Source organism: Elgaria multicarinata, chromosome 7 (genome assembly GCF_023053635.1).
Source record: "Elgaria multicarinata webbii isolate HBS135686 ecotype San Diego chromosome 7, rElgMul1.1.pri, whole genome shotgun sequence".
Classification (NCBI taxonomy): Eukaryota; Metazoa; Chordata; class Lepidosauria; order Squamata; family Anguidae; genus Elgaria; species Elgaria multicarinata.
The window spans coordinates 86,459,874-86,486,426 of record NC_086177.1 but is presented as its reverse complement, the minus strand read 5'-3'; the positions used below and the strand labels follow the sequence as shown (position 1 = coordinate 86,486,426).

Below are 26,553 nucleotides of genomic sequence, written 5' to 3'. Positions count from 1 at the left end.
TCCAAATCCCACCCCCTGCAATTAGTCAAGGAGGGGAAATGTATAGGCTTAAGAGCTCATGGACTTTGTCTAGTTGTGTGACTAGTGCAACCTGTGAGCCACTCCTAGGCCCCATGATCTGTGGGGATACATAACTTTTTCTTGTGCCACTACTGTAAAGGCCAATGGCCTATGCCTAGGACATACTTTTCAAGAGGAAGGATAGATGTTTACAAGTGTTGGTTCAGGAACATCAGATCATCTCAAAAATGTGGCTTGGTAAAATATTTCATCTTTTTGGTAAGGTTGTTGTATGAGCTGGACTTTGTATGTTTTGGGGATATGCTCCAATAGACAGTGAGCTTCAGGATTTTCTCTGCACTCCTGCAGACTTCATCCCCTTTTCCACTCCCCCCACTTTTAGCTATTTTTTGATTGGGTGACTGAATGACAAGAAATGTCAGTGCTGATTCAGCAAATGCCAGCCTTATTAGTATCCCAAATTCCTCATTGTGCTGTGTTTGGAACAATGAAGTATACTTGTTTTCCTCACAGTAAATGAACAGAAAATTGCATGAATCAGGGAAAACTGAATGAACATGTTTTCACTTGCTTTAAATATGGTCACTCTCATAAAGCTCAGTCTGCCACTTGTAATACCAATAGAAAGAAAACTAATTAGTGCAGGTGCCAGAAGGGAATTCAAATAAAGCCCTCTGATTCATCTGATGGGGTAATAAAGGTATGAAAGTAAGTTTAATTTCTGCCTGTTTTATGTCAACTGGCAGATTTTAGAATATGATTTACAGATGAGAATACCCACATTGATAAAACACAGGTGGTCTAAAAGAGCCTAAGGGCTCCCTCTGCTGCAACGTTGGGCATCTCTAGCCTACCAAACACTGTACTTGAAAGGGTCTTCTTGCAAACTTTAGAAAAGATGCCTCGTACACCAGAATCCAGTGCAGATGTGATTCTCCCAATCTCTAACCATAGTGAAAAGAAAGGGAACAGCTCATGGAACTGGAAACCGTCTTTCCTCCAAAGTTTAAAACAAAATGGCATTGTTGTTCTTGACTTCTGTCTGCTGCCCACCTATCCCTTCAGAGTTCCCTGGTTCTGTTCTCTCTCTTGAGTAGAGATGCATGTACTCAAGACTAAAAGCAATATGCTGTGCTCAGGCAATTAAAATTCTGCACCCAGAAAACCTGAATTCTGTGACCTATACAAATTTTCGATATCAAACACTTTTATTTTATTTGGCAGAATTTATACTACAATTTCATGGTGGCTTTTTTTACTTTTACTTTTTTTAAAAAAAACAACAACTTTATTTGTAACCCAACTTCGAATTTCATAAGAAACTTGCAAGGTGGCTTCCAAATTAAATTCATTTAAATTGTAATGTAAATAACTTAAGTCACAATTCTATGCGTGCTTAGAAAGAAAAAGTGCCAACAACTCTCAGCATTCAGCATGGCTGGCTAGGGAAAGTGGGGAATTATAAACATCCTTGTCTAAATTGCACCCTTTCACATTTGCGTATACACACGTACCTGGTTGTAAGTCTCATTTTAATTGCAGTTAAGAGACTATGGGTTCATCTACACCAAGCAGGATGAAAGTGGTATATAAAAGGCAGGAGCCACACTACTGTTTTATAGTGGTGTTGAAGTGCACTGCAGGATCTACACTACTGCTTTATAATAGTACTGAAGTACACTGACAACTGTTGGGGCCCATGACACATCTACACCAAGCAGGATATTACACTGTGAAAGTGGTATGAAAGCAGTATATGGAATGTGTCAATGGGCCCCAACAATTGTCAGTGCACTTCAATACTACTATAAAGCAGTAGTGTGGCTCCTGCCTTTTATATACTGCTTTCATAGTGGAATAGCCTGCTTGGTGTAGATGAGCCCTGTGAGCAAGCCATGAGTCACACATTTATTCCCTTACACCTTCCCTCTCAGGAATAAATGTCTCCCTTCCACCTTAACTCTAAAAGAGAATTTTGCATGCATTATTCCGGGTTGCTGTTTAGTTTTCAAACCGTCTTTAAACCTTGGTTTCAAATCCTGGTTAAAGAGGAACCCTAATTAGCCTTAGCTTGATGCCAATATAACTTTTAACTACAACTAAAGTGAAAGAATTTACCTTGAAGGGGGGGTCAGGGGTGGGGAAGAGAGGGAGTGTGCATTCCTATAGCCTGCTCATGATCCCTTGACTACAATTAAGAGTACTCGGGCATGTCCGGAGCCGCAAAAATGTTCACAGAAAGTAACAAAATGGGTTTTATTTATTTATTTGTTTATTTATTTCATTTTTATCCTGCCCAATATACCGCTCTCTGGGCAGTTCACACAAAAACCAATCAAAACATAAATCAAACAATATAAAAACATGGTATAAATACAATATAGAAACACAACCAGGATAAAATCAGCAATAGTGCAGAAATACAATATTAAAATATACATTTTAAACAGCGAAGTTAAATTTAAATTTATAAACTGTTAAAATACTGAGAGAATAAAAAGGTCATGTAATTCTCACACAACAGCTCCATTTAAGTGGTATCCTTTGCTGACTCATTAGCTTTGTCAGTTTGGTTTTTACACATAACTTTTAAACTTTCTTGAGTTCATGTAACATACTATATATGCCAGTGTTTTTTATACAGGGTTCTCTAGGACCCTTGTGTTCTATGAGCATCCCCAGGGTTTTTGAGAAACGTTGTAATTGTTAAATCAATTACTTATTACCAGTTTTTACCTTTAAAAAATTCAGGGGGGCAGAAAGTAGGGGTCAGGATTTCACAATTTTTAGATGTATTCATGAATCCCCCCAAAAGGACTGAAAACTATTCTTATATACTACTTTATATTTGGTATGACGATGTTAGAGCAGTTAAATTATTTTCCACTAGAGGGAACACTCTCAATTTTTAATATCATTGTTTGCTTCCCTCAACTATTTTTATACCTCCAGTATTCAGCAGATACACATATTTTATTTACACGACTATAATCTATACTTAATTTCTAAACTGAAGTACCATGGCAGGAGTCCGGAAGGTATCTCTGCCCCATAATCGCAGTTGTGTGAGGACAGGTTTTGATCTGCAATGGCAGAGGAACAGTAATATGCACATACTCTTGTCTTAATTATTACTTTACATTTATACTGTCAACAAGGTCCAGGACTAAGCGTTTGTGACCTTGTCCTGACTCAAGTTAAGTCCTGGTTGAATCAGATACACTCACAAAAACTATATGGTGCAGAAATAAGCCCATGGCATAGAAAGAAATAATGTTATTTGGTTAAGAAATAATTTTATTTGGTTTGGGGTGCTTCTTTCCCCATGGGTGAAGGAACTCTGTATGCGCAACGTTTCCTTTGCAAAATTACAGCTTACAACAGTTTCCCCTCTACCTGGCGCCCTACAGAGGTGTTGTATCAAAACTCGCAGCATGCTGGGCGTTGTAGTCTAACACCTCTGGAGGGCACCAGGTGCGGAAAAGCTGGCCTGAATTAACACACTGCATATCCAAAGATCCAGCTTCCAAGTACTGCTCGACTTGCCCCCTTCACGGCGAATAAGAGGAGGTGGCTGGACAGGTTGAGCGCAGCGTAGGTACAGGAAAATAGAGATTTGACGTGGCCGTTCATTTCTGACTTCGATTTGAACAATCTATGCAAGGCCGAATACCAACGAGGAGCCATTCCCCACCCCGTCATCTCTATGCTACCACCCTCTTTTTTTCTTAATTTTTTTTTATTGTCTGCCCTCACGTTCCGCTGAGAGCCGGAATCTCTCTGTTTTAACCATTCTCTTTTCCTATCTCTATGGTGCCCTCTTGAAGCGGGATTGTGCGCATGCTCAACGCAAGCCGATGGAGAAGCTAGCAGCGGAGGGGCGGGGGAGAAAAGGCAGGGGCGCATCTTCTCTCGCGAGCGTAGCTGTTCGCGCCGGCTCAGCCGCGTGGTTAGGCGCGTTGCACTGTGGGAGCTCCTTCCTTTCCTCGTTGCCCGGCCATCTTGGAGGCGCCTCTCTGGTGAGCGTCTCTCCGAGGGAGGGTGAGGGGGCCAGGCTGAGCGGGGCCCCGCGCGTGAGGCGGGGGTGGCCGGACGAGACGCGGTTGCGGGCGCTATTAACTCTTCTCCTTTCCTTTGTGCAGGTAACGGCAGGCCCGAGATAAGCCGGCAGGATGGTGGCCGCCAAGAAGACGGTGAGTGGACGCGCCAGCGGCGGGCAGGGTGGGTTCACGTGGCGGTAGGGCGAAGCTCGGTAGGGAGAGGCGAGGGCACAACGCAAGGCGGGCGGGCGGGCGGCCTCTGGGTGGGACTCCCTGAAGATGCTGCCAGGCGCCGGACCACCTTGGGCGGAGGGCCCTGAAGGACCAGGGATGGCAGCGAGCGTCGCCTGGAAAGCTCTCTCGTAGCTGCGTGGGCCCTGGCGCCTTTGCCGGGTTTCTTGCCAACCCAGTAGTTCGATGTTGTTTGCTAGAGCTTTTTCAGGAGATGTGTGCGAGGAGTATCAGTCTGATTCTGTCAGTTTCCGGAGGGGTAAGCGTGTTAGTCGGTTGCAGGAAAAAGTCACAGTCTTTACATGGCACCTTAAAAACTAACAAATGGAATCTGGCACAAGCTTTTGTGCACTGTAGTCCATTTTATCATACTATAATTTCGAGAGAAAGTTCTAATTGTCTGATAATTTACTTATTGACCGAAAAAATTAAGTACCTTAGTGTGGGCCCCATAGGATTGCCTCTCCGACCTTTTTGCATGGCAAAAGATTTATTTGAATGTACCTTTCTCCCCACACACATGCACATGAGTTGAATAGTAGAGGTCTTACTGCAACCATGAAGATGGTGCAAGTGCCTTGGGTCCCTGAGTTGTGGCCTAAGTTTATCCAGTTGATAAAATGACAGTGAAATGGGATTAATAACAAACTTGTTTCATAAGATTGTTGTGAGTGTGATAGATGTTCTGTAGAAGTGTTGTCTTAGACTTTAGTTGGGCTGTGTATCTCAGTTGGCATGAAGCTGCAATTGTAAGCATGCTTAGTGAGAAGCCAGGCCAGTTGAAATTAATAGGCTTTCTATAAAGTAGCTGAATGCATTCAGGGGGTTTTCATTTTAGAAAACACAAAATAGTGTGCAAGGAAGAAAAAATCATGAATATTTGGGAATGGAAGTTACTTACAACTTAAGTAGTATATACTACATAAACATGCTTGTAGAAGTTGCAAGGAAATAATTTGGAGGACTGAGGAAAAGCTGTGACAGTACTAAACACTAATCTTCATTGGGCCTTTTCAAACAACACATTAAATCATGTTAAGGCTGCTTATCCTTTTGCAGCAAATGGTTGGTGAGCATATTTAAATGTAGCCATCATGGTTAGGAATGGTTCACATGGCATACTAAGTCATGGTTCACACAACACACTAAGCCATAATGTTTAGCTCAAAATGCTTAACCAACGTGGCTTAGCGTGTTGTCGGAACAAACCTAGAATATGTGTCTTATGCTGAAATAATTCCTGTCTTAACTATTTTAGAGGGTTTAAAAAATCTAATTGTGCTGTAACTTCGAGTTTAATTACTGTCACCCATTTTGAATGTTTTATAATGTGATTTAAAGTTACAAAATAATGTTGAATATATTATGATAAACATATTCAAATTGGGCTAGTGTAAAAAGGCCAGCCATTCAGAATATAGGAAAGTTAAGCAGCCTTTCTTTTTGTGATTCATAAATGCTGGAATAATTTTGAAATCTGAACATATCTACATTTTCTCATAGAAAAAGTCCCTGGAGTCTATAAATTCTAGGCTTCAGCTGGTTATGAAAAGTGGAAAATATGTACTGGGTTATAAGCAGACGCTGAAAATGATCCGGCAGGGCAAAGCCAAGTTGGTAATCCTTGCCAACAACTGTCCTGCTCTGAGGTAAGGGTGCATCTACTGAAAATTGACCTTTATAAATCAACTGAACATGTTAATTAGATTTACAAAAAGAACTAACTTTATAGTTGAAGTGGAACTATAAGGCTACAATCCTATGTACTTCTACCTGGAAATAAGCCCCATTGAACTTGTTGGGAGTAGACATGCACAGGGTTGTGCTTTTTATCTCTGAAATCTCTCACTAAAATAAAAATGACTAGCTCCAAATAGTGATAGGGCAGCAAGTTATATAGGCTTGGTCACACTTCTGCTTATCACCATCACTATGGCGAGTGTTTTATGACCCCTTGGCAAGCGTTTTAAGAGAATCCCCAGCCTTTCTCTTTGGCGTGGGGCATGGAACATTAGCAAGAGTTGAGTTGAGTTTTACAGGGCTTGGGGCAGTAATGAGAAATAGCCCTCCCCCACTTCCTGCTCCAAGGAAGTTTGCGAGTGGCCATTGTGCTTACACATGGGCAAATGGAAGATGATGATACTTGACAATTTAAACCCAAGTCTGCTGGAAAAATTAGAACCCGATTCTAGTGCTTATCTTAGCTTGTATCCTAGGGAGCCATATCCATCAGAACTCATAGGACACAGTGATGTGGTTCACATGTCAAGGCTACCCAGGGTTTAAAGAAACCCTGGGTATCTGAATGAGTGGAAGTGAGCAAGCATGCTCGTTCCTGACTGGCTGCTCCCACTAAACTAAACATCCCAGGGATGCTGTATTCCTGGGTTATTGTCCGTGATGTCCGAATGCAGAATTGTGGGTTGTTGTGGAACAGTTCAGACCTCTAATCCAGGGTTTTTTCTTGGGTTATAAGCCTGGGTTGTTCCTCCCGCTACAATTATTCACCATTCCATGTTTGAATATCACGGACAATGCAGTGGACAAGTGGGAGCCAAAATGCTTGCTCCTGCTTGTTCATGGTTAAACTCTGGGTAGGCCATGTGAACCAGGTCAGTGGGTTTTTTTTTTTACACTATCAAATCCCCTTTCATCAGTAATTTCGGTGTGCAGTGGCTAAATTTGTGGAAAGGTTCCCCTTTCCTGAGGGTTCATGATGCCTAGTACACAAGGCTCACATGATATATTTCTCATTATTCAGTTGCTTAGAATCTGTTTCCTGGTGGGATTGATTTTACTAGCAAAGTCTCCCTAATTGTCTAGGGATCAAGGACTCCCAGGCACCTAGGAACACAATATGTCACAAGGTGCCCTTTTATTTTTGAGGCAAGGGAAGACTAAACGGGCTTCCCGATAACATCTGAGCGTTCAGAGGTAGTTTTGGAAACTTGGTGTGTAGAACTTTTGGGCACAACTACTGTTGCTAGCAACTTCAGAAAACTTGCAGGGTGCTTGCTTGATAGTAAAATCCAGGAAAGCTAATATGTAAATGCTGTGGGTGGAGGTGGTAAAAATGGAATGTTCTAAGCAATAAGCACAGCAGAGGAATGTGATGGGTCTCATGATTGTGGCCTGTTCACATAAAAAATGAGTCTTAGAATTAATACAGAAAAAACAAAGGTACCCCATAGCAGAGGTAATTATGCTGTGGCATAGTAAAGTTCAGTAATCCGCTGAGTTTTAGTTTTATATTATTGTCATTATAAATGCTAGTCCTCCCATTCTAAACAGGCAGTATGTTGTAGGCATAAATCATGAAGGCCTTTTACTAATGGCAGGAAGAAACTTGGTTTTAGTTTTCAATTCGAATTTCCAACATGTATTGCAAAATGACCTTTATGGGATGGATCTAGGCTAAGTTACTCATGTATTTATTGATATTTATTTATTATAGTATTTTTATCCTACCCTTTAGCCATAAAGGCTGTCAAGGTGGCTTACAAAAATATTTCTTAAGACAGTCCCTGCCCACAGGCTTACAATCTAAAAAAAATGACACAAAGGGAATGGGGGGAGGGGGGAGAAGCAAATCCAGGCACTTGATTCTTCGTTGCAAAGTTCAGCAGCTGCTTCCTTTCCCTCTGATGGCCTTAGCAGCGACAGTTGGTAGCAGGGAGGAAGTGGCTCTCAGCTGGAGCTGGAACCAGGCACGATGGAGAGGTGCCTGGCTGCTGCTGGTTCCTTTACCTCTGATGGCCTTAGCATGTACAAAAGCAATGGGAATTAAGTTAGTCATGACTAAGCATCTGTTGTTACTTTAATGGGTGTTTAATTTGCAGGAAATCAGAAATTGAGTACTACGCTATGTTGGCCAAAACTGGTGTGCACCACTACAGTGGCAATAATATTGAATTGGGTACAGCTTGTGGAAAGTACTACAGAGTATGTACACTGGCCATCATTGACCCAGGTATGTATGTTTTATTTCATATCATAACATCTTTGGATACACTTGAGATTCTTAAGATGGTTTACTTCTATCCTGGACCATTCACTAGGATTCTTTGGAAGTTGTACTGATTCCAGAACTCAGTCTTCACTCTTTTAATAGAATGCACAGTCTGTTTAAAGCAAAAATAATATGGTACACTTCTTGAATATGACTTAGTGTAGATGCAGAGCCATCACTTTCAAATTGTCTGAGTTCGTGCAACAGAGGAGTTCTGAGCTTCATCAGTATTTAACAATGACTAGCAAAGAACTTAGTTGCTTAGTTATCAGGAACTGACCAGATTTTGTTAAATGTGTAAAAGTGGTAATCCGCTTTCTTCTAAATTTCTTAGAACCCTAGACACGTCATATTTTCAAAAAATACTAGGATAAAGACATCTGACCAGAAAATCAGGGCTATTTTGAATTATGCCTGGCCTATAGAATTTGGTGAACTTGGATAGTTATAGCAAGAGTCATCTAGGAACCGTAGTCCAGCAATTTGCTCTTTTGGAACTTGCATTATTTTCTGTTTTATAATCTGGAGGCCTGGTGTAAAGCAATCTGCAGGGTGCCTGAGGCTATAAACCTACCCATCACTTAACACCTTTGAAGCGTGAAGTGTATTTAAATCATACCTGCAAAACCCATTATACTCAAATTATACTTTTTTATGCTCTTGCAACTTGAACTATAAAAATACTGCGAATATATTCTCGCTGTCCTGATATTTCAGTGATCAGGGCAGGCTAGACGTTCGCTATATTATGACTGTGCGGTGTGTCCCCAGGGCTAGTTTGTTTCCCTAGTTCTGGTTTTTAACTGCAAGTAACATCTACAGATTATAATTCCCAGTATGATCTAGCATCTCGAATAGCGTATGTTAATTTAGAATCTAGAAACGTTTTGTAATATGTGAAAGCATGTGTGTAAAAGGAAGAACGTGTGTTGTAATATGGCACATTCTTTAATAAAAGAATTTAGGCATCTACATAACATTGTGTAGACCAGTCCTCCCCACTCTGATGCCTCCCGTCATTCCCAGCTGTCACAGCTGGGTGTAAAGGTTTTTGGTCTAAAGGTTTTGATTTTAAAATATGGCCTTTTTCCTCCAAACAGGTGATTCCGACATCATTAGAAGCATGCCAGAGCAAACCAGTGAGAAATAAACATGGACAAACTTTAAATTTTGTGTAATAAAACTGGTTTACAAATCTATCATTGGCAGTAGCTTTCATCAGTTAGCTACAGTAAGTGGTGTGGAAAGTTCCATGGAGGGAAAAAACAGTTACACTATGAAGCTGAAAGTTAAAAGCAAGAGAATATAATCTAGCTAGAGCTAAGTATGTCAAAGTCCCACTGAAGCCAGAGAATGCTACTATGGTTTGGGTTCTGCTAAAGGCAATGAGATCCATGCACTGTCAACTCACACCAGTTGTACATTCCTATCCAAGATGAAAATTGCTTATTACTTACTGTATCTTTGTTTATACTGCTTGAAGTTCAGATGTTGTGGAACATCCATCACCACCAATGTGCTATTTACTAAAGGGCAGGAGGACAAATTTCTACCTTGAGCTTGCAGTGTAAAATAAAACAGGAGACAACAGGGTAAACAGAGCAAGATGGAGACATTGGTAAAATGGGAAGCAATAAGCATTGATTTCAGTTGCACATGCTTTGGTTTAGTTACAGTGGAGTATGTGGTTATGGTAAGCAAACTAGTTCAGAATATCATAACTGATGTGCTCCCCATAAGGAATATATTTACTAAAATTCCCTAAATGCCATCTTCATCTTAGCTATTGAAAACTGGCCCAAATGCATAGGTATTGCAATGCTTCCTAAAGTCACTTGTCTAAGGGCACAATCTTAGGCATGGACTGGGGAATGCTGGAAGTTGTAGGACTCTTTTTCTGTCTAAAACATGCATAGGATTGTACGATAAACGTGTTCAGGGTGTTACAAGATCAGTATCTTGCTTTATTTAATAAACAAGACAGTGGCCATGTTTGATAAAAATGCTCAATAGGCTTTAACAAATAGATAAAAAATGCAGGTGTTCTGAGATTACAATGGGTATATACACACATTCAGGATTTTGTAACATAACCAATATCTTGAATTCTTCCTTGATGTCTAGGGAAAGTCAGTACAAACCTTGAAGCTCTAGAGTTGTGCTTTTGACAGTGCGCCCTTAAAAGATGTGCAGCTTTATTCTCTACAGCTATAGCTTTGAAATGTGGAGTATCTTATTTCAAAGCTGTGAAAATGAGGGTTGTCATACCTGGATCAAAAATAGTTCAGGCAAAGGTCCAGAAAAAGCATTATCGTGTCATTGAGTTAACAAAAAAAAGTGGTGGGGGAATTAGTTGGCAACAGTATTGAAATGGATGGAGTTCTTTAATTTGGTCGTCTGGCATTGTATCCTGCTTATCTATTCCAGCACATAACAGTCTTGGGATTTCGAAGGAAACGAAAGGGCGATAAACCCAGCCATATTTGTCTACACTACTTGTCAGACTGCTGCTCCATAGTTCAAACATAATTGAGATAATTGATTGAGTAGCCACTGTTTATCATAGCAGATTACGGAAAATGAAATTGTTTTAAGAAATATTAAGAGCTGGTTTTCAAGTACTATAAAACAAGCTTGGTTTCTTTGACCCCTTTAAAGGCCTTATTAGAGATGGAGATACGATTTGATTTGAAGATTATTGCAGTTTAACAGGAAAAACATATTTTATTGGTGTTGCATTTCAGAAACATAGTCTAACAAACTATTGTGGTATGTTAGGCTCCACAGAAGAGAAAGCAACATGCCTAGGGCTCATGGTTAATAATGGAAAGGTCCAATGTTTCAATATACTAGTTTTTTTCTGAAAGCAAATTACAAATAAGAGATTACTTTTGCAAGTTTGCATGATGAGAGTGTTAATCCGTACCATGAAAAATTCAACTCCCTAGTGTATATTTTTTTCTGAGGTCCAACTGTTCTTTCTAAATGGTAATGTACAGGAAAAAATGAAAACAAAACCTACTCCAGCGTAATTTTGAGAAGTTGGGGACAACTCCCATCAGACCTCACCAGCATGGCCAGGTTCACATTCCCATTTTTTCAGTAGGGGTAATTTGGACCAATTTTAGCTTATTTGTTACATTTATATTCCATCTTTTCCTTGAAGGTTCCCAAGGCATTGTACATGACCATCCATTTTATTCTCTCAACTGTGAAGTAAGTAGGTTAGGATGTGAGTCAGCAACTGGGCCAAAATCTCCCAGTGAGCTTCATGACCCACTGGGGGACTTGCACCCGTATTTTCCCAGTCCTCATCCAACACTTTTAACCACTACACCACACTGGCTCTTGGTAAACTAAACATTAAAATAAACATCAGTTTCTGAGGTCCACAGCGAATGTTGGAAGGCTTTTGTGCATCAGGGATGTGCATACACTGAGTTCTTCCAGTCTGGATTCAGTAAAAGCTGTCATTTGGCAATAGAAAGAAACCTAGGATAGTATCTTGAGATGAAGGCAGCAAAGAAAGTCTATACTAAAGGAGGAAATAAGACCATTGGACTTGTGCTGTGAATTTGGCATAATTAAAAATTGGAGCAGTCTGATTGTCAGTTTATTAATGTTGATCAACCAAAATGTGCATTCTGGCATAAAACCATCTTCCCATGTAATAACTGCCCATTACTCCTAGCCCCATTGGAAAATATTTTGAGTGTGTGTCCATCGTGATGTTCTTTAGAAAATAAAAGTTGTTCTCAAGATTTTAAGGGATGTAGTTCTAGTGCTAGAATTACGTGTTATATACCATTATGGGCAGTACCCAATGTGTCATTCCACAAACTGAAGCAGTGAAAGCAGAGCTCTGCTGAAACCCTGCATTGTTCAAGTGGCTGTGAACACACAATGCACAACTGGTTGTACAAAGGTAACTTTAATTGGATTCTCATTCTGTGCCTCTATGAATGACCCAGCCCAGACAATTTTTGTAAGGGAGAACTACTGGGTGAAGGAAGAGTTAAGCAAATGGCCTTGCTGGTTTCTAAACAATTTGAAATGACTTTTGTAGCACCATTTTATTAAATTCCATAGCTTATCTCAATTGAAAAAGATAGCATAATTTTATAAATCATCTTGTACTTTTATCTGCAGTCAATGCAGAAATGCAATATAATGTGGTACTTTGCTGAAGTACTGAAGTAGTTTCTCCTGTCTCGTGGGTGGAGACTCGACCTTTGATACATTCTCTTCATATGTATAAATATCCAACACAACACACTTCTGTGGACATTTCATCAGTATCTTAATCGGTTTTCCAGGGCTTCCATTCTTTTTGACATTTCTTCTAGTAATCGTAAATTAAGGAAAATGCCTCTTAAGTCTGATTCAATGTGTAATACTGCAAAGCATTGACTACACAGTAGAATTATACAATTATAAAGTTGCAATGCAAATGCTTAAATATAATTAGAGGATTTCACATGGAATTTGCATCCCATCTGCAACAAGTGGTGTCCTGCCTGTGGACTTCTCAGAGGCACTGGGTGAGCCACTGAATGAAATAGGAAAAGACTTTGGTCTTATCCAGTTGGGCTGCTTTTTTAATTTTTAACCACTTCATTGGTAAGTATGAGTATGGCTATACTGTTGCAAATAGCGCGTGTGTGAGAGAGTGGCGGCACATCCGCACATTATTTATTACTTTAAAAAAATACCCAATAGTCAAAGCTGGACAGTTTATATGGCTATTGTTAGCTGGATTGGGTTATATGTACGTAATCCATTTTTCATACTTGTCAAGATGCCTCAAATAAGTGATACATCTCCAGGTATTAATTGCTGTGATGTGTAGCAGTTTGGTGGGAAATTCCTAATCTACAGGTAGTGATAGTGTTCCCACAGTGGAAAGCTAGGATAGCTGAAGTTGTACCAGGTCCTAAATACTCATTTGTCACTGCAGCAACTGATAGGATCTGGCTGTAAAACTCATTGGGTTGGATCCAGGCTTTCCTCTTCTGTTCATGGATATAACTGGGATCCAGCAGAGATCCTGCTGGAGGAAGGGGGCAGGATGGCAATTACTGCTAATTCCCTTTTCCCTTCCCCTGTTGCTCTCGGTGCCACCTCCCACACTGCTCTGGACGGTCTCCAGACCCTCCAAAACAGCTTTTCAAGAGGCTGCCAGGCAGAGGAATGGTGAAAATAGCTGCCCTACCCCCAACAAACAGCACAAGCAAAACTGCTGGGCGTAAATCTGGATCCAGCCAACTGTGTTCTTCTATTTCTCTGGATTTGCACCACATATATAAAACTGTTATTCTGAATTTTGAAATTGCAGCTAGAGGGAGCTTGTACTTCACATTTCTCACCACAAATATTCTCCATATAGCAACTACACCAATATGGGTTTTAGTGGCTGCATAATTTTAAATGATGCGTTTGCATTGTGCTAGTGTGCTAGCAGACCAAGTACCCCAAGTATTGCCATTCAAGCAGAAGGTAAGACACTAAGAACCAAATACAGGTGCCTAGCATTGCGCATCGCTCTGTCCAATGGTGAATTCAGATGGTTGAACGCCAACAGGATTGGAGCCAGAACAGGGCCATTAAGAAAAGAGGGGAGATATCTGCATGTTTAGGGAACTCTGAGGTTTGCAGAAATACAAAAGCACTTCAAAAAAATTAGAAAGAACAAATGGTCTCCAAAGCAGCCGACTGAAGAGTTACAGCAAATTCAGGCAGTCAGGTGCCTACCAGTTTGGAAACAAACCACCTACAAGTAACAGTGCTTTCCAGGTACGTGGGGGACTCACTTGGTTGCAGAAGTCTATCAGTTTGTAAATGTAAAAAAACCAACCATTGGAAATAACCCAATAGGATTAAGCCTACTCGGTGGTCTTTCATACCCACCATACCAGAGGACATGAAGATGCATCCCACTGGGTTATGAGTAGATGGGATTGCAACCAACTAAAACTGCTTTAGATCCTATTAGATTAAGGCTGTAATCCAGCCTTAATCTAATAGGATCTAATAGATGTAAACTGCACACAAGAGGACTGATATCAGAGTAGACATGCATAGGATTGCACTGTTAATGTAATCAGCTATACATTAATATATTTAGGATTTAATATACATCAGAACTTAAGAATTTATGAACTAGGAATGGTATATGAAAAGGATATGCTGCTGTGTTAGTTTTTTAACTTCAGCATTTGCAAAATTCTGGAATGTCACAAGATTTTCACATTTGCATGGGTCTTTCTTGTGTTCTGAAGGATTTCCTGAAAAGTAAGTAGGAGGTACTTAGAAAAATAGTAATACATAAACGAAGAAATACAGATTTATCCCAAGAACAACAATACTATGAGCCTCTCTACATTAAGCTGGGGGTGGGGGGGAGAGAACACGCCTTATCAGGCTTTTCCACGTTCATTACTGCTCCTTCAGATGGGACCATGTGTTTGTAATTGAAACTTTCCCCTCTGGCTAAATATTTCATAAAACTCAATAAAACAATGCCATCTAGTGGTGGAATTAATCCCAAAATTATTTAAAATATTGGATTATCTCTGGGGTTTTTAGTGAGATTTCCGGGAGAAGGGGTGAGAGACATCCTGGAGATTGACGGCATCAAATAAATTACCCACAAACTTTCATGAGTGGCCAATAATGAGCATGTAATAAATCGCTCATGTAAGAAAGCTCTACATACACTGTTTTCACATATTGAGGTCATCAACAAGAAGGGCCAAAGAAAGAGTATAACTAGATTTATTCAACTTCAGCCTATAATTGAAAGTCTTAATGATATTGTTCTGATAGAAAGACCTGTGGCCCTCCAGATATTGTTGGACTCCAACCCCCATCAGTCCTAGCCAGCATGGGCAATGGATGATGGAAACTACAGTCCAATATCTGGAAGGTCAAAAATTCTCCACTCCCAGAATTGGACTTGGTGATAAAGCAATATGATTATTCCAAAAATATTTATAGCCAGGCTTTAAGGTGTTTTAACTGCAAGAAGACAGAACAATACTAGAGTTATGGAGTGCTGGCTGCATCTGCTATAGCCAGCACAATAGCAGGAAAGGAGAGAGTTCAGATAAAGAGGGTGCTGGGTTTCTAGACAAATCTCACCATGCCACATTAGTGATAAAAACATTTCAAAGTAGCAACCATAGCTCTTCAACTAAGGGGCAAAAGATAGGCATCACTTAAATGCTCAAGAATCGACAGCGATTGGTGGCAGCACGCCTTGTTAGATAAAAGATAAATCACTATATCTATGCTAAATAGTATATATGCAGAGGAAACAGATTTACCTGAAGATACAGTTGATCGCAACTGTTTTTCTTCAAAAAGGTATTTATGGTGTACTGCAAAATTTGGACAGGCAAGAACATCTGTGATTGCTAGGGTAGCTGTTTCAGGTTCTGCAGACAGAACAGAACTGACGTCAAAATAGTAAGTCGTCCCTGTTGTACTTTATATCATATCTTATTCCTTATTGTAATCTTGGTTTGGAATCAATTCCCCACTGAGGCCCACCTGGTGCCGACACTGTCAAAAATATTAATAGAGGAGAATCCCTCAGGGTTTGCTTTTTATGCAAGGCTTTTAGATTAACCCAGAACTGCTGAGATAATATATAGCATTTATGATCAGGTTGTGGGTGGTTTGTTAACCACACCAACACTCCATCCTTGCCAGGTCTGCACATGACAACGCTGCAGTCGTGGCTTGAATATGCAAAATGGTTGCTCATACATGCTACTAAGCCCTGGGAGTTAATTAACCCACTGTGACTTAGCATGACATGTGAACCAGCCCGCACTTATTGAAGAACCAATTGAAGTGGAAATATAACATATACAAACTGAGGATCTCAAACCTTCAGAATTCACTGAATGAAGCATGTCTGCTGGTAAACCCTGGTGGTCCTTCAGACCTGAAAGACATATTGTCCAAATAAAATAAGGCAGAAATCAGTAAAATTCCAGAAACCATAAAAACAGATTTAAAGCAAGTTTGATATTGCAAACAATTTTGTAATTTTTGTGAACTGCCCAGAAAGCTTCAGCTATTGGGTATAGAATATAGAAATGCAGTAAATAAATAGCTAAAATTATTTTAGGATAAGAGAATAAAATTATACAGGACCATTTCAGTTGTGTACATATGTTCGTTTGGAGCTCATGAACTGTCTGACCTCAAAAATGGGGAAATGTTTCCAGTATTACACAGGCTACCTACCAAATTGTTTGCAGCCCTAGTAAAAAGTAAAATTCTGTATGTGACGCACCAGATTTTGTACTGACATGGCAGCCCCTTGGACTTTCAAAATATACACAACACCTAGACTGTGTCTATGTTTTATGATTCTTATTAAAGTTCCCTTTTAGTAACACTTGGGGCATTTTTATGTTGTGTATTGATGCTGTTAATGAATGTGGGAGAGGATTTGGAAGAGAAATTGAACGTATATCCTAGTCAATGCAGGTTTTACATTTGTGTTAGAAGCTGGCCTAAGAGAATAGTGGAGTAGTCTGGCTGCCAGGAAGAAATTTTAAAAAAAAGTGGAAGGTCAGATTAATGGACCAAAGAGCAGGAATGAAGTAATGCTAGTTCAGATCCAATGAATTTCTAAATAGTTCTACTTATTTCTGTTCTTCTAAACATCATAATGCATAAGAATATGCCACTATAGGGATTCTTTACTTATTCCCACACAGTTTTGCCAATATATTTCAGCATTATTCCAACATATTCTTTCAAATGTGACTAATACTGACTATCAGGCTATCTTAATGTAAAATTATAAATTACCGAATTTCCGCCCAATGTTCCTGAAGGAATGGATCACAGTGTTTTTCAACAGTGCTAATGATCTTACTGCAGTATATAGGAAAGGGAAGGCGTTACCAGCTCTCCTGGGTTTTTGAGCTGTACATTTTATACATGACTTGTCAAACTGGCAGAAAAGTAGAAATGATTGTATATGTTCCTGGCCTTCAAACAAAGTTATATTTTCCCCAAGTGCTAAACAGCTGAAATATTACTCCTCCCAACGGATTATTGCTCATCATGTTTTACACGTATCCCTGTGATTTTGCAGATGTTCAGGACAAATGGTCAGACTACTTCTATCAGATCCCAAAATTCTATTTGCATTAACTGTTCATTCGGTTTTCTTGTATATAGCACAATGTGTGATACTTAATACCGTCACAAATTCTTTTTTGAAGTTTTTCAGTAATCTCTCCCATGGCACTGAAATCCTCAGCATAGAAAAGATGTTTGCCTGGAGGGTCAGAAGCAATTTCTCGCAATTCTTCCTCAATTGCTTTCCCTATTCCAATGGCATACATGGTGATTCCTAAAAAACAAATGACTTATTTTCATTAGATACAACAACATTATATTAAGGCACAGCAGAGTCAATAGAAAGGAAAATGCTTCAGTGTTATTACAGGACTCCTTATAGTATAAGGCTTGTAACAGGGATGGGCAACTTATGTCCCCCAAGATATTTTGGCCTACAACTCCCACCATCTCTCACCACTGGCTACGCTAGGTAGAGCCAATGGGAGTTATAGGCCAAAACATCTGGAGGATAAGTTGCCCACTCCTAGCTTATACCAATGAAAGTAATTCTGCAGGAGCAGGGAAGATCAATGTTGATAGGGTTGGTGCCCATTTAATTTTAAATCTGCCATGGTGACAGACAGTGTACTCAGAAACAGCATTTTTTAAAAAACAAAACCAATACCCTCAAAGGCTCCAGGCCAGAGGAAGTTGGTATTTAAGTGCCACTTAAATTTATGAAACAGTTTATTCCTGATTAAGTCCATTCATTTCAAACATGATTATCTTTCTCTGGACTGAAGCCCGCATGTGCAGTGCCCTTCATACTCTTTATTCCGGCTGCTGGTTCAGTTGGTTGTGTCTGGTTGACGTTGCTTAAAATCTGTGTTTGTTCATTACTCATTATCATTTTCATTCAGATTCCAGAATCTCAACCAAAGGAACTCAAATTTTGAACAAAGGCATGTAGAGTGTCAGGATCTAACTATATATTACATACAAATGTGGGTAATGAAAACCCAATTTAGGTGTGTGTGCTTAACTTATCCCATGCTCATGGCATTTCTGCTGCACTTGACCACTTCAAACTTCTTTTCCCTTCGTGAGATTCTAGACATGTTTAGCCCTATAAACATGTGTCTGAAAACCTGCTGGAGAAAAGTACCCCAGGCGCCTCCCTCCTTGCAGTGAAAAAAGTAGCAGATGGGATGAAAAAAATGGCACACAGGCTTCTCTGCTCAAATTGCCCCCTCCTGGTGCTTCTTTGCAACAAAGATGAAGATCATAAGAATGTAAGAGGAGACATGTTGGATCAGATAAAAGGCTTCCAACAATGGCCAACCAGAAGTCTATGGGAAGCCCACAAGCAGGGCATGAATTAAATAGCAGCCCCCTGCTCATGTTCTCCAGCAACTGATATTGAGAGCCATACTGCCTCTGATACTGGAAGTAATACATGACTGTCATGACTAGTAGCCATTGATAGCTTTATCCTCCCTGAATTTGTCTTATCCGCTTTTTAAAGCCATCCAAGTTGATAGTCATCATATCTTGTGGCAGCAAATTCCATAATTTACTATGTAAAGAAGTTCTTGATGACTTGTATGATGTGAAGGTCAGGGTTTATGACACACATTTCTGTATAAGATGTAGTTAGTCCCTCAGTTCACATTTTCAGCTGAAAATCAAGTATTGATGGAAAGGAAAGTGATGCAAATCTATATCTCAACTGCTGTCTCTCTTGAAGTTTGTGAAAGACCAAATATGAGAGTCTTCTGAAGGCTAGGACAGGATCTACACTACTGCTTTAAAAGGGTTTATAACAGTAGTGACAACTGTTGAGGCCCAGGACACACTCCATATACAGTTTTCAAAACGTTTTCAAAGTGTTATATCCTGCTTGGTGTAGATCTGCCCCGGTAGAGCATTTCGAGTTACACATTTTAATGTTCATAATTTTCTAATTTTAGTGTTATATGTTTTTAATATTTATGCAATCTTGTAACATGAACTCAGGTTTACAATCTGCCCAGAAACATTAAGGCTAACATATGTAATAAATCCAATTAAATAAAAAAAATAAGTAATTATAATATCCATATTTTTTTGTCCAGACTGTCCTGCCACTAGAAGGAATATTTGGCTATCAAGTATGTTTTTAAATGAAAAATAACTAAATTGTTCCTTGTATTTAATTTTGTTAAAGATTCCAAAGTATATTCTTGAAAAAAGTGAATCTACAATCATTCTTTAAAGGGGTCATTTTTTTACTAAAGTCTTTAGATATCTGAAGGACAGCTGCTGCTGTCAGTTTCTTTCAGTGAAAACCCTGGGGAAGGGTGTGTGCATTCAGCAATAACATGAACGTCTAGTACTCCCTTCTGCCATAGTGCTTCTGTTCCGGGAAAACTTAACAACATAACCTTTTCCCATTTTGAATTACTGCTTTAATATTCCTGAAACAGTGTTATATTTGCCAGGTGAAAAATCTCAAGCCTCATTCCAAAGACTTGCTTTATTTTCATGAATGAACTGTCTATGCTGGGTCTGTTCTTCAAACGGTTAGATATCAATAATGAAACATTCCAGACCAAAATAAATCTTCAGCATAAATCTATTGGCTATTCTGGGATTGCACTGAGTCATAAGGTTCATTCCAGCAGAATCTTTGGCATGTTTATCAGTGAAGAAAGTAGCAGCATGTGCCATGTTTGATTAATATCTTCATTGTATGCCTTTGGATATAAGCTGAGGCCTGGATAATATACCTTCTCAGTCCCAGAAGATAACTCACCAGAACCCAGCTCCTAACAATGCATGAAAGGCAGTCAGTCCGAGCCATCCCAGTTACAGCCCCAGAACTGGTGCAGCTCATCAGTCTCAGGTAGAGTTCCCAGGCTGAAAGCCAGAGAATATTCATATACCTCACATAGCAGAATACAAACCCAGCTGTGGCTTCTCCTGCTTGTCATCCCCTTATACTTCTGATGTTGCTGCTATTGATCAGGACACCAAGTATGCCAGGAAGACAGTGGATGACAAGGCTAGGGAGGGAGTAGGCAGACTATCTTAATACCTGCCAAATCATACTAAACTATAGGTTTGCTCTACAGGTATGAGCCTTTGCAAGCTTTGGGCTAACCACTCGCCTCTCTCTTCTTCACCTCTGGTATGGCTGCAAGATCAGAAGCTTTCATTTTTGCTTCTGAATTAACTACAGTTTCCCTCCCATTACACCTAACATCTGGGAACTCAGGTTAGTTTAAGCTATGAAGAAACCAGGGCCAGCCCACCGAGGAAGCAGGTTCAAGCGCCCACCTCAGCCAGCGGAGCAGTGAATTGTTACAAGACCTTAGTTTTGATTGCTTTGCATTCATTATTGTAAGGCCTTACAATAATGAATGCAAAGCAATAAAAACTAATCATTATTTTATCTCCTCTACAGATAGGGTCTACTCCCCACATTTGTGGAACTCCCTCACAACTGATGTACATATAGCCCCAACAATACAAGCTTTTAAATGTTCTTTAAAACCCATTCTCTTTCAGTTTTTTTTTTTTTTTTTTTTTTTACAGTTCAGCTGCTTTGAAATTGTTTTAGGCTGATTTATGTCATGCTTCTGGCCTACTATTGGTTTATACTAATATTTTAAACATAATGTGGTACTGTATTTTATTATTGTTTATGTTGTATTTTGTATTATATGTAATCTTATGAGGGCTCTACCATAAAAGGGGACCTAAAAATAAATAAATATCTTGTTAATATATTGATTTATCCTGAATGGATTTAATGTGTTGCATGTTTAATTAGGCCAGTTTAATTCAGTTTCTGTTTCAACTAATGATAATCTAAATTATGTTTATCTTTCATATATTACCCTTAAGCATTTTTAAATGGACATTTTATCAAGAGCATTGTGGGCTCAAAATGCATTAGGATATTTTTTTCAAGGGCACAATCCTATGCATGCTTAGACAGAAAAAAGTTCTACAACTCCCAGCATTCCACAACCAACAAAATTTTGCACCTTAAAATTAAACTTTTGGGGTGTCTTGGTAACACACAGTTGCTAGCCAATCAGCACTGTCTACAACTGATTCGTGCCACAAATATGCAGAATCTGTCTCTGTCAGAAGTTGGCCCTGGAGAGGAACTTTTGATCGGGAATAACATATAAACATCCTAGTAATCAGCACTTTAGCAGGTCTCCTTAATATTTAGCATTCTAAGCAAACTTTCGTCATACCACTTCGCTTTGCTTTAGTTGCCCATTCGGAAACTTCATCTTGGGCTCGTCCATCTGTAAACACTATAGACACTCTGGGCACTTTTGCTGAGAAGCGTCTTCCCCCTTCTGCTTCAGTGAAGCTTCTCTCGGTCATTTGCTTCAGAGCAAGTCCAGTCATGGAGCCTTTCCCCATATATTTGATCTGGGATACAGCTTTCTTCACGTCTTTGGCTGTGCTGAATTGTTTCAGGGTAAATTCTGTGCGGACCTGAGTGGAATATTGCAGCAAACCAACTCGTGCAGTTTTGGGAGATATCGTAAGAGAGTCCAAGATTCCCAAGACAAATTCTTTTACAATTTCAAAGTTATTTTCTCCTAGACTTTTTGATCCATCTATCACAAAAACCAGATCGACTGGGCCTTCAGTGCATCCTGTCAAAATAAAATGCAACAGGAAGAACCATTGAAAAAACATAAGAAGATCAACAACAGGATGAAATAATCTCCTTGTCTAACCTAAACTTGAATAAAGAGTTTTTATTCCATTCTGAAAATTCAATACTGACAGCAAGTTAACTAAAAGAATATATATTGGAAATCCGTTAAGCTTGAGAAAATACAAAGAACACAAAGTGGTACTAAGTGGTGGCAGTGGAGCTATGCACTGGCACTTAATGTGCTGTTAGCCCTTGAGGGAAAAGCCCCTTCAGCCTTCCTCTCAACCCCCTGCTCACGCTCCTAATGTGAATAACAGGCATAATGTGAACAAAAGTACAATCGGAGAGAAATTATACTGTAAATTGAAGAACAGACTAATATTTTTCTCCCTAATGTGCTAGTTTCTTATGGGCATGGAAGTTTTGTTTGTTTGTGTTTGCATGGGAAAACATTCAAAACTAAGTTCTCTCACCTGCAGTCTAAAAGTGGTCCAGTCTAGGAAGTACCATAAACATATGGTACTTGCTGTGTTACTTGGTTCTAAAACATTCCCTGGTATCAGCTTTGGTTGAATGTCACTTACGCATTGACATTTCATGTGGAAACTGATAGCATGCATCAAAAGCATAAGAGTATAAGAGCATAAGAGTATTGCATCCAGTTCTGGGCTCCACAATTCAAGAAGGACGCAGACAAGCTGGAGCGTGTTCAGAGGAGGGCAACCAGGATGATCAGGGGTCTGGAAACAAAGCCCTGTGAGGAGAGGCTGAAAGAAGTGGGCATGTTTAGCCTGGAGAAGAGAAGATTGAGGGGAGACATGATAGCACTCTTCAAATACTTAAAAGGTTGTCACACAGAGGAGGGCCAGGATCTCTTCTCGATCCTCCCAGAGTGCAGGACATGGAATAATGGGCTCAAGTTACAGGAAGCCAGATTCCAGCTGGACATCAGGAAAAACTTCCTGACTGTTAGAGCAGTACGACAATGGAAGCAGTTACCTAGGGAGGTTGTGGGCTCTCTCACACTAGAGGCCTTCAAGAGGCAGCTGGACAACCATCTGTCAGGGATGCTTTAGGGTGGATACCTGCATTGAGCAGGGGGTTGGACTCGATGGCCTTGTAGGCCCCTTCCAACTCTGCTATTCTATGATTCTATGATAATATAAGAGCCATGTTGGATCAGACTGAAGGTTACCTAGTCCAGCATTCTGTATGCAGTTGCCAACCACTTTTACATAGGAAGCCCACAAGCAGGACATGAGTGTTACAGCATCCTGCAGCTCGTGTTCCCAGCAACTGTCATAGAGAGGCATATTGCCTCTGATACTGTAGGTCATATATAGCCATCATGATTAGTAGCCATTGATAGCCTTATCGTCCATGAATCTGTCCAATCTTCTTTTAAAGCAAGTAGGTGGCTGCCGCTACATTGTGTAGTTCTTTTAACTATGAAGAACCACTTCCTTTATCTGTCCTGAATCTCTCACCATTCAGCTTCATGGAATGTCCCTGTGTTCTAATATTATATGAGAGAGAGAGAGAGACATCTCCCTATCACCTTCTCCACAGCATGCATAATTTTATACACTTCTATCATATCTCTCCTTATTTGTCTTTTTTTCTAAACTAAACAGCCCCAAACCTTGTAATCTTCGCTCCAGCCCAGGGATGGGCAACATGCAGGTGCCTCTAGTGCAGGCCCTGCTTCACTAAAATTCACTGGCACCTCAAAAAGATTAACAATTTTTTTTAGCAAAATGTGGTTTTTTGGCCACCAAACCACAGAATTTTGACAGTGTGCTGGCAGTAGGAGTGCAGCCTGGGGGTGGAGGTAGCAGGATTGGAAAATAGCCCCTGGACTGCTGGAAGTTGCTTACCACTGCTCCAGCCCCTTGACCATTTTGGTTGACCTTTGCACGAGCACAAGCATGCTATAAGTAGTGCTAATTAATCAGGTGTCACAGTGAAGGCAGTTTCATTTTATTCCTTGACATACTTCACCTAATTTGTAGTTATAACTAATAATTCTGTAGCAAACCTCGTATGGAATATTGTGTAAACAACTTTTGAATCAGCTCTATGGGATGTTGATCTTGAGGAGCAAACAATCATGAATGAATGTACACTTAAACAGGATGGCATGTAGTTGTATCCTAGGAAAATGTAAGGTCTAAATAAGATTTATTAGCAGGAGAAACCCTTCATTTCATTTTGTAGGTAAATCAAGTGAGCTTGAGCAGTGAGTCCTCCAGTTAGTTTCCTGAATATGGAAGACACATTTGTGCAGCATTGTGAGAATTATTAATGTTTAATATGAAGGAAGGATATGTGGCTAGAATGTAGAGCAAGGTTGGAGCATGCAGTGTTAAATCTTTGGATAATGAGGAGGTTCCTGAGTCTAGAAGTTGGAACTGCCCCTTATCCAGTGCTGAGAAAGAATGATCGATTATTGGTTTACAAGGGCAACTATTTGTCCTTGGTAGTGTTGGTTTCTAGAATACTCTGTATATTCTAAATACGTTTTCCATCTTTCAAATTTATTTTTATGACCTCTGATTTTATAGCACTTCTGCATGCTGGGTCCATTTCTTTTAAGAATCAAAGGACATCTAAGAAAAAACAAAAGCTAGGAAGGAAGGAAGGAAGGAAGGAAGAATAAAGGGCAAGTGGCTTACTTCTGCATGTCTTCCTATTCTCTTCCAGTATAAATCCCTCATGGCATTTGCAGATGTATGAATTGTTGTTATTCATGCAAATATGTTCACAGCCATGGCTGATAGACTTGCAAGGGTCTTTACCTAAAACCAGATTTAAAATCTTCAACAGAGTATAACAAAACATTTCTCTTAAGTACAAAGATTGCAACGCAGTCAGGTCAGGAGTTTCACAGCATTTTATCTTAGTAGCCAGGGCCTGTTGCCTGGGGGAAAGAAGGAGATCAGCCTAGCTGTGGCTTACCTGCCTGAGGCTTTCATTCATCTTCCTAACTCCACCCATCCTCCCAGCCAGCTAGTAGTACTCCCAACCAGCCAGTAGAACTCAGTCTTTGCCCTAAAGTTCTGGACTTTGTCTCCCTCTCCAAACCACACCTCCTTTAGTGGTCTTGGCAGGGATGTGAAAGAGCAGACGGAGCAGCAAGTACTTGGTAAGTTTCCTGTTGTGTCTCCCAGCCAGGCCGCATCTCCTCTAGCTTTATCCTGGGAGAGCAGCAAGGAGAAGAAAAGATGCAGCAGCAAGTATTTTTCAAACAATTCTTGAAGTGATGTTTGTGCTTCTAGTAAGGGAGTTGGAGGTTTGTTACACTAAAGTGAGTGTGTCTATCTGACAAATCCCCATTGGGGAGAGGGAAGTTTAGAAGTGCTACTTATACTTTTGCCTTTAATGGTATTGGAAGGTTGCTGAAAAACCCTTGATTTGGGCCTGGGCGGGAGTGGAATTAGAGATGAAATATTACCATTTTTCTAAATTCATTAATTATTTTTGTTATGAATTTATTGAATAACATTAACAAAAATAAATAAAGATGAAATGGGAATTGACCATAGAAGGAGTTCTGTTTGAAACTCAAAAATCGGATGCTTCAGTTCCACTCTCCCTCTGGTATGTGATGGAGGAGAGGGAAAGGGGGAGTGCTTGAGGCTGAGGCTCCAGTAGTCTCATTAACATACCACGAAACTATAGTTTAGCATTGCTTCTGAGTCAGCTATAGTAATGCTACCGTTTAGTGTTACTTCTCCATTTCTGCAAGTAAAAAATGTTCTAAACAAACAAATTTATTTTATTTTGTTTATTTATTACATTTTTATATCACCCAATAGCCAAAGCTCTCTGGGCAGTTCACAAAAATTAATCAATATAATTCATTGAAGAACTGGCTCCTAGTTCCAACTCCTGGCTTCCACTAGACAGCTTCCTTTGGCTCAGCTCTGATATCACTGAAATGATTTTAATGTGCTTATTCATCCTTGTTTCATATTGATTCTGAACTATTTAATTTTCAAAAGACTTATACATTCCTAGCAACGTTTCAAAACATCAGTCTTCTTCTATTGATCTGGCTCCTGTTCGCTTGAAGAGAATACAGTCCATGTCACAAAGGCATGATTTGGGGTGGGGGAATTCAAATTACTTACTTCTACATGTTTTTCCATCTTCCTTTAATAGAAATCCTTTATGGCATTTGCAGGTGTATGAATCATCACTATTAACACAGATATGTTCACATCCATGGTCAATAGAATTGCAGACATCTTGATCTGAGAATAGTTAAAGGAATGTTCTAGATAAAACTTTGCTGCAGATGCAACTGATTACAATTTTATCTCCTGATAAAGATAAAGCTGCTTACTTGTGCAGGTCTTCCCATCATCCTTTGTTTGTGCTTTTGCTGGTAAGGGGGTTGGAGGATTGCTACAATCAAGCGTGTGTAGGTCTATTTGACAATTCCCCGTTGGAAGGAGGGAAATTAAAAGGGGGAGCTTGAAGTTACTTGTGCT

General features: G+C 39.8%; 2 protein-coding genes and 1 non-coding gene across 3 annotated transcripts in view; 2 read left to right on the top strand and 1 right to left on the bottom strand.

The window, feature by feature from the left end:
- Positions 1-3,975: 3,975 nt before the first annotated feature.
- RPL30 (ribosomal protein L30) lies at positions 3,976-9,500 on the top strand. Its single transcript, XM_063130978.1, has 5 exons — positions 3,976-4,040; positions 4,164-4,214; positions 5,796-5,941; positions 8,132-8,262; positions 9,402-9,500. The coding sequence occupies exons 2-5, from the start codon at positions 4,194-4,196 to the stop codon at positions 9,449-9,451; spliced, it is 348 nt and encodes a 115-aa protein (XP_062987048.1). The 5' UTR covers positions 3,976-4,040; positions 4,164-4,193; the 3' UTR covers positions 9,452-9,500.
- On the top strand, positions 8,985-9,119 carry LOC134402042 (small nucleolar RNA SNORA72). Its single transcript, XR_010025691.1, has one exon. It is a non-coding gene; the product is annotated as a small nucleolar RNA SNORA72 (small nucleolar RNA).
- A 2,237-nt stretch (positions 9,501-11,737) lies between the features above and the next one.
- Positions 11,738-26,553, bottom strand: part of MATN2 (matrilin 2) — a 52,201-nt gene continuing 37,385 nt past the window's right edge. Inside the window, exons 15-22 of the mRNA XM_063130977.1 lie at positions 26,191-26,313; positions 24,733-24,855; positions 21,639-22,052; positions 17,528-17,680; positions 16,196-16,252; positions 15,627-15,737; positions 14,488-14,585; positions 11,738-12,647 (exon numbers count right to left, since the gene is read on the bottom strand). Of these exons, the coding sequence (XP_062987047.1) occupies positions 12,594-12,647; positions 14,488-14,585; positions 15,627-15,737; positions 16,196-16,252; positions 17,528-17,680; positions 21,639-22,052; positions 24,733-24,855; positions 26,191-26,313 (1,133 nt within the window). The 3' untranslated portion in view covers positions 11,738-12,593. The remainder of the gene's footprint in view (positions 12,648-14,487; positions 14,586-15,626; positions 15,738-16,195; positions 16,253-17,527; positions 17,681-21,638; positions 22,053-24,732; positions 24,856-26,190; positions 26,314-26,553) is intronic.

What these genes read in the sequence shown, in the direction of transcription:
- RPL30 (XM_063130978.1), top strand. Translation starts at nt 4,194, where the DNA reads ATGGTGGCCGCCAAGAAGACG. An exon ending in TGGTGGCCGCCAAGAAGACG is followed by an intron (nt 4,215 to 5,795) that starts GTGAGTGGACGC and finishes ATTTTCTCATAG; the next exon opens with AAAAAGTCCCTGGAGTCTAT. An exon ending in AACAACTGTCCTGCTCTGAG is followed by an intron (nt 5,942 to 8,131) that starts GTAAGGGTGCAT and finishes TTTAATTTGCAG; the next exon opens with GAAATCAGAAATTGAGTACT.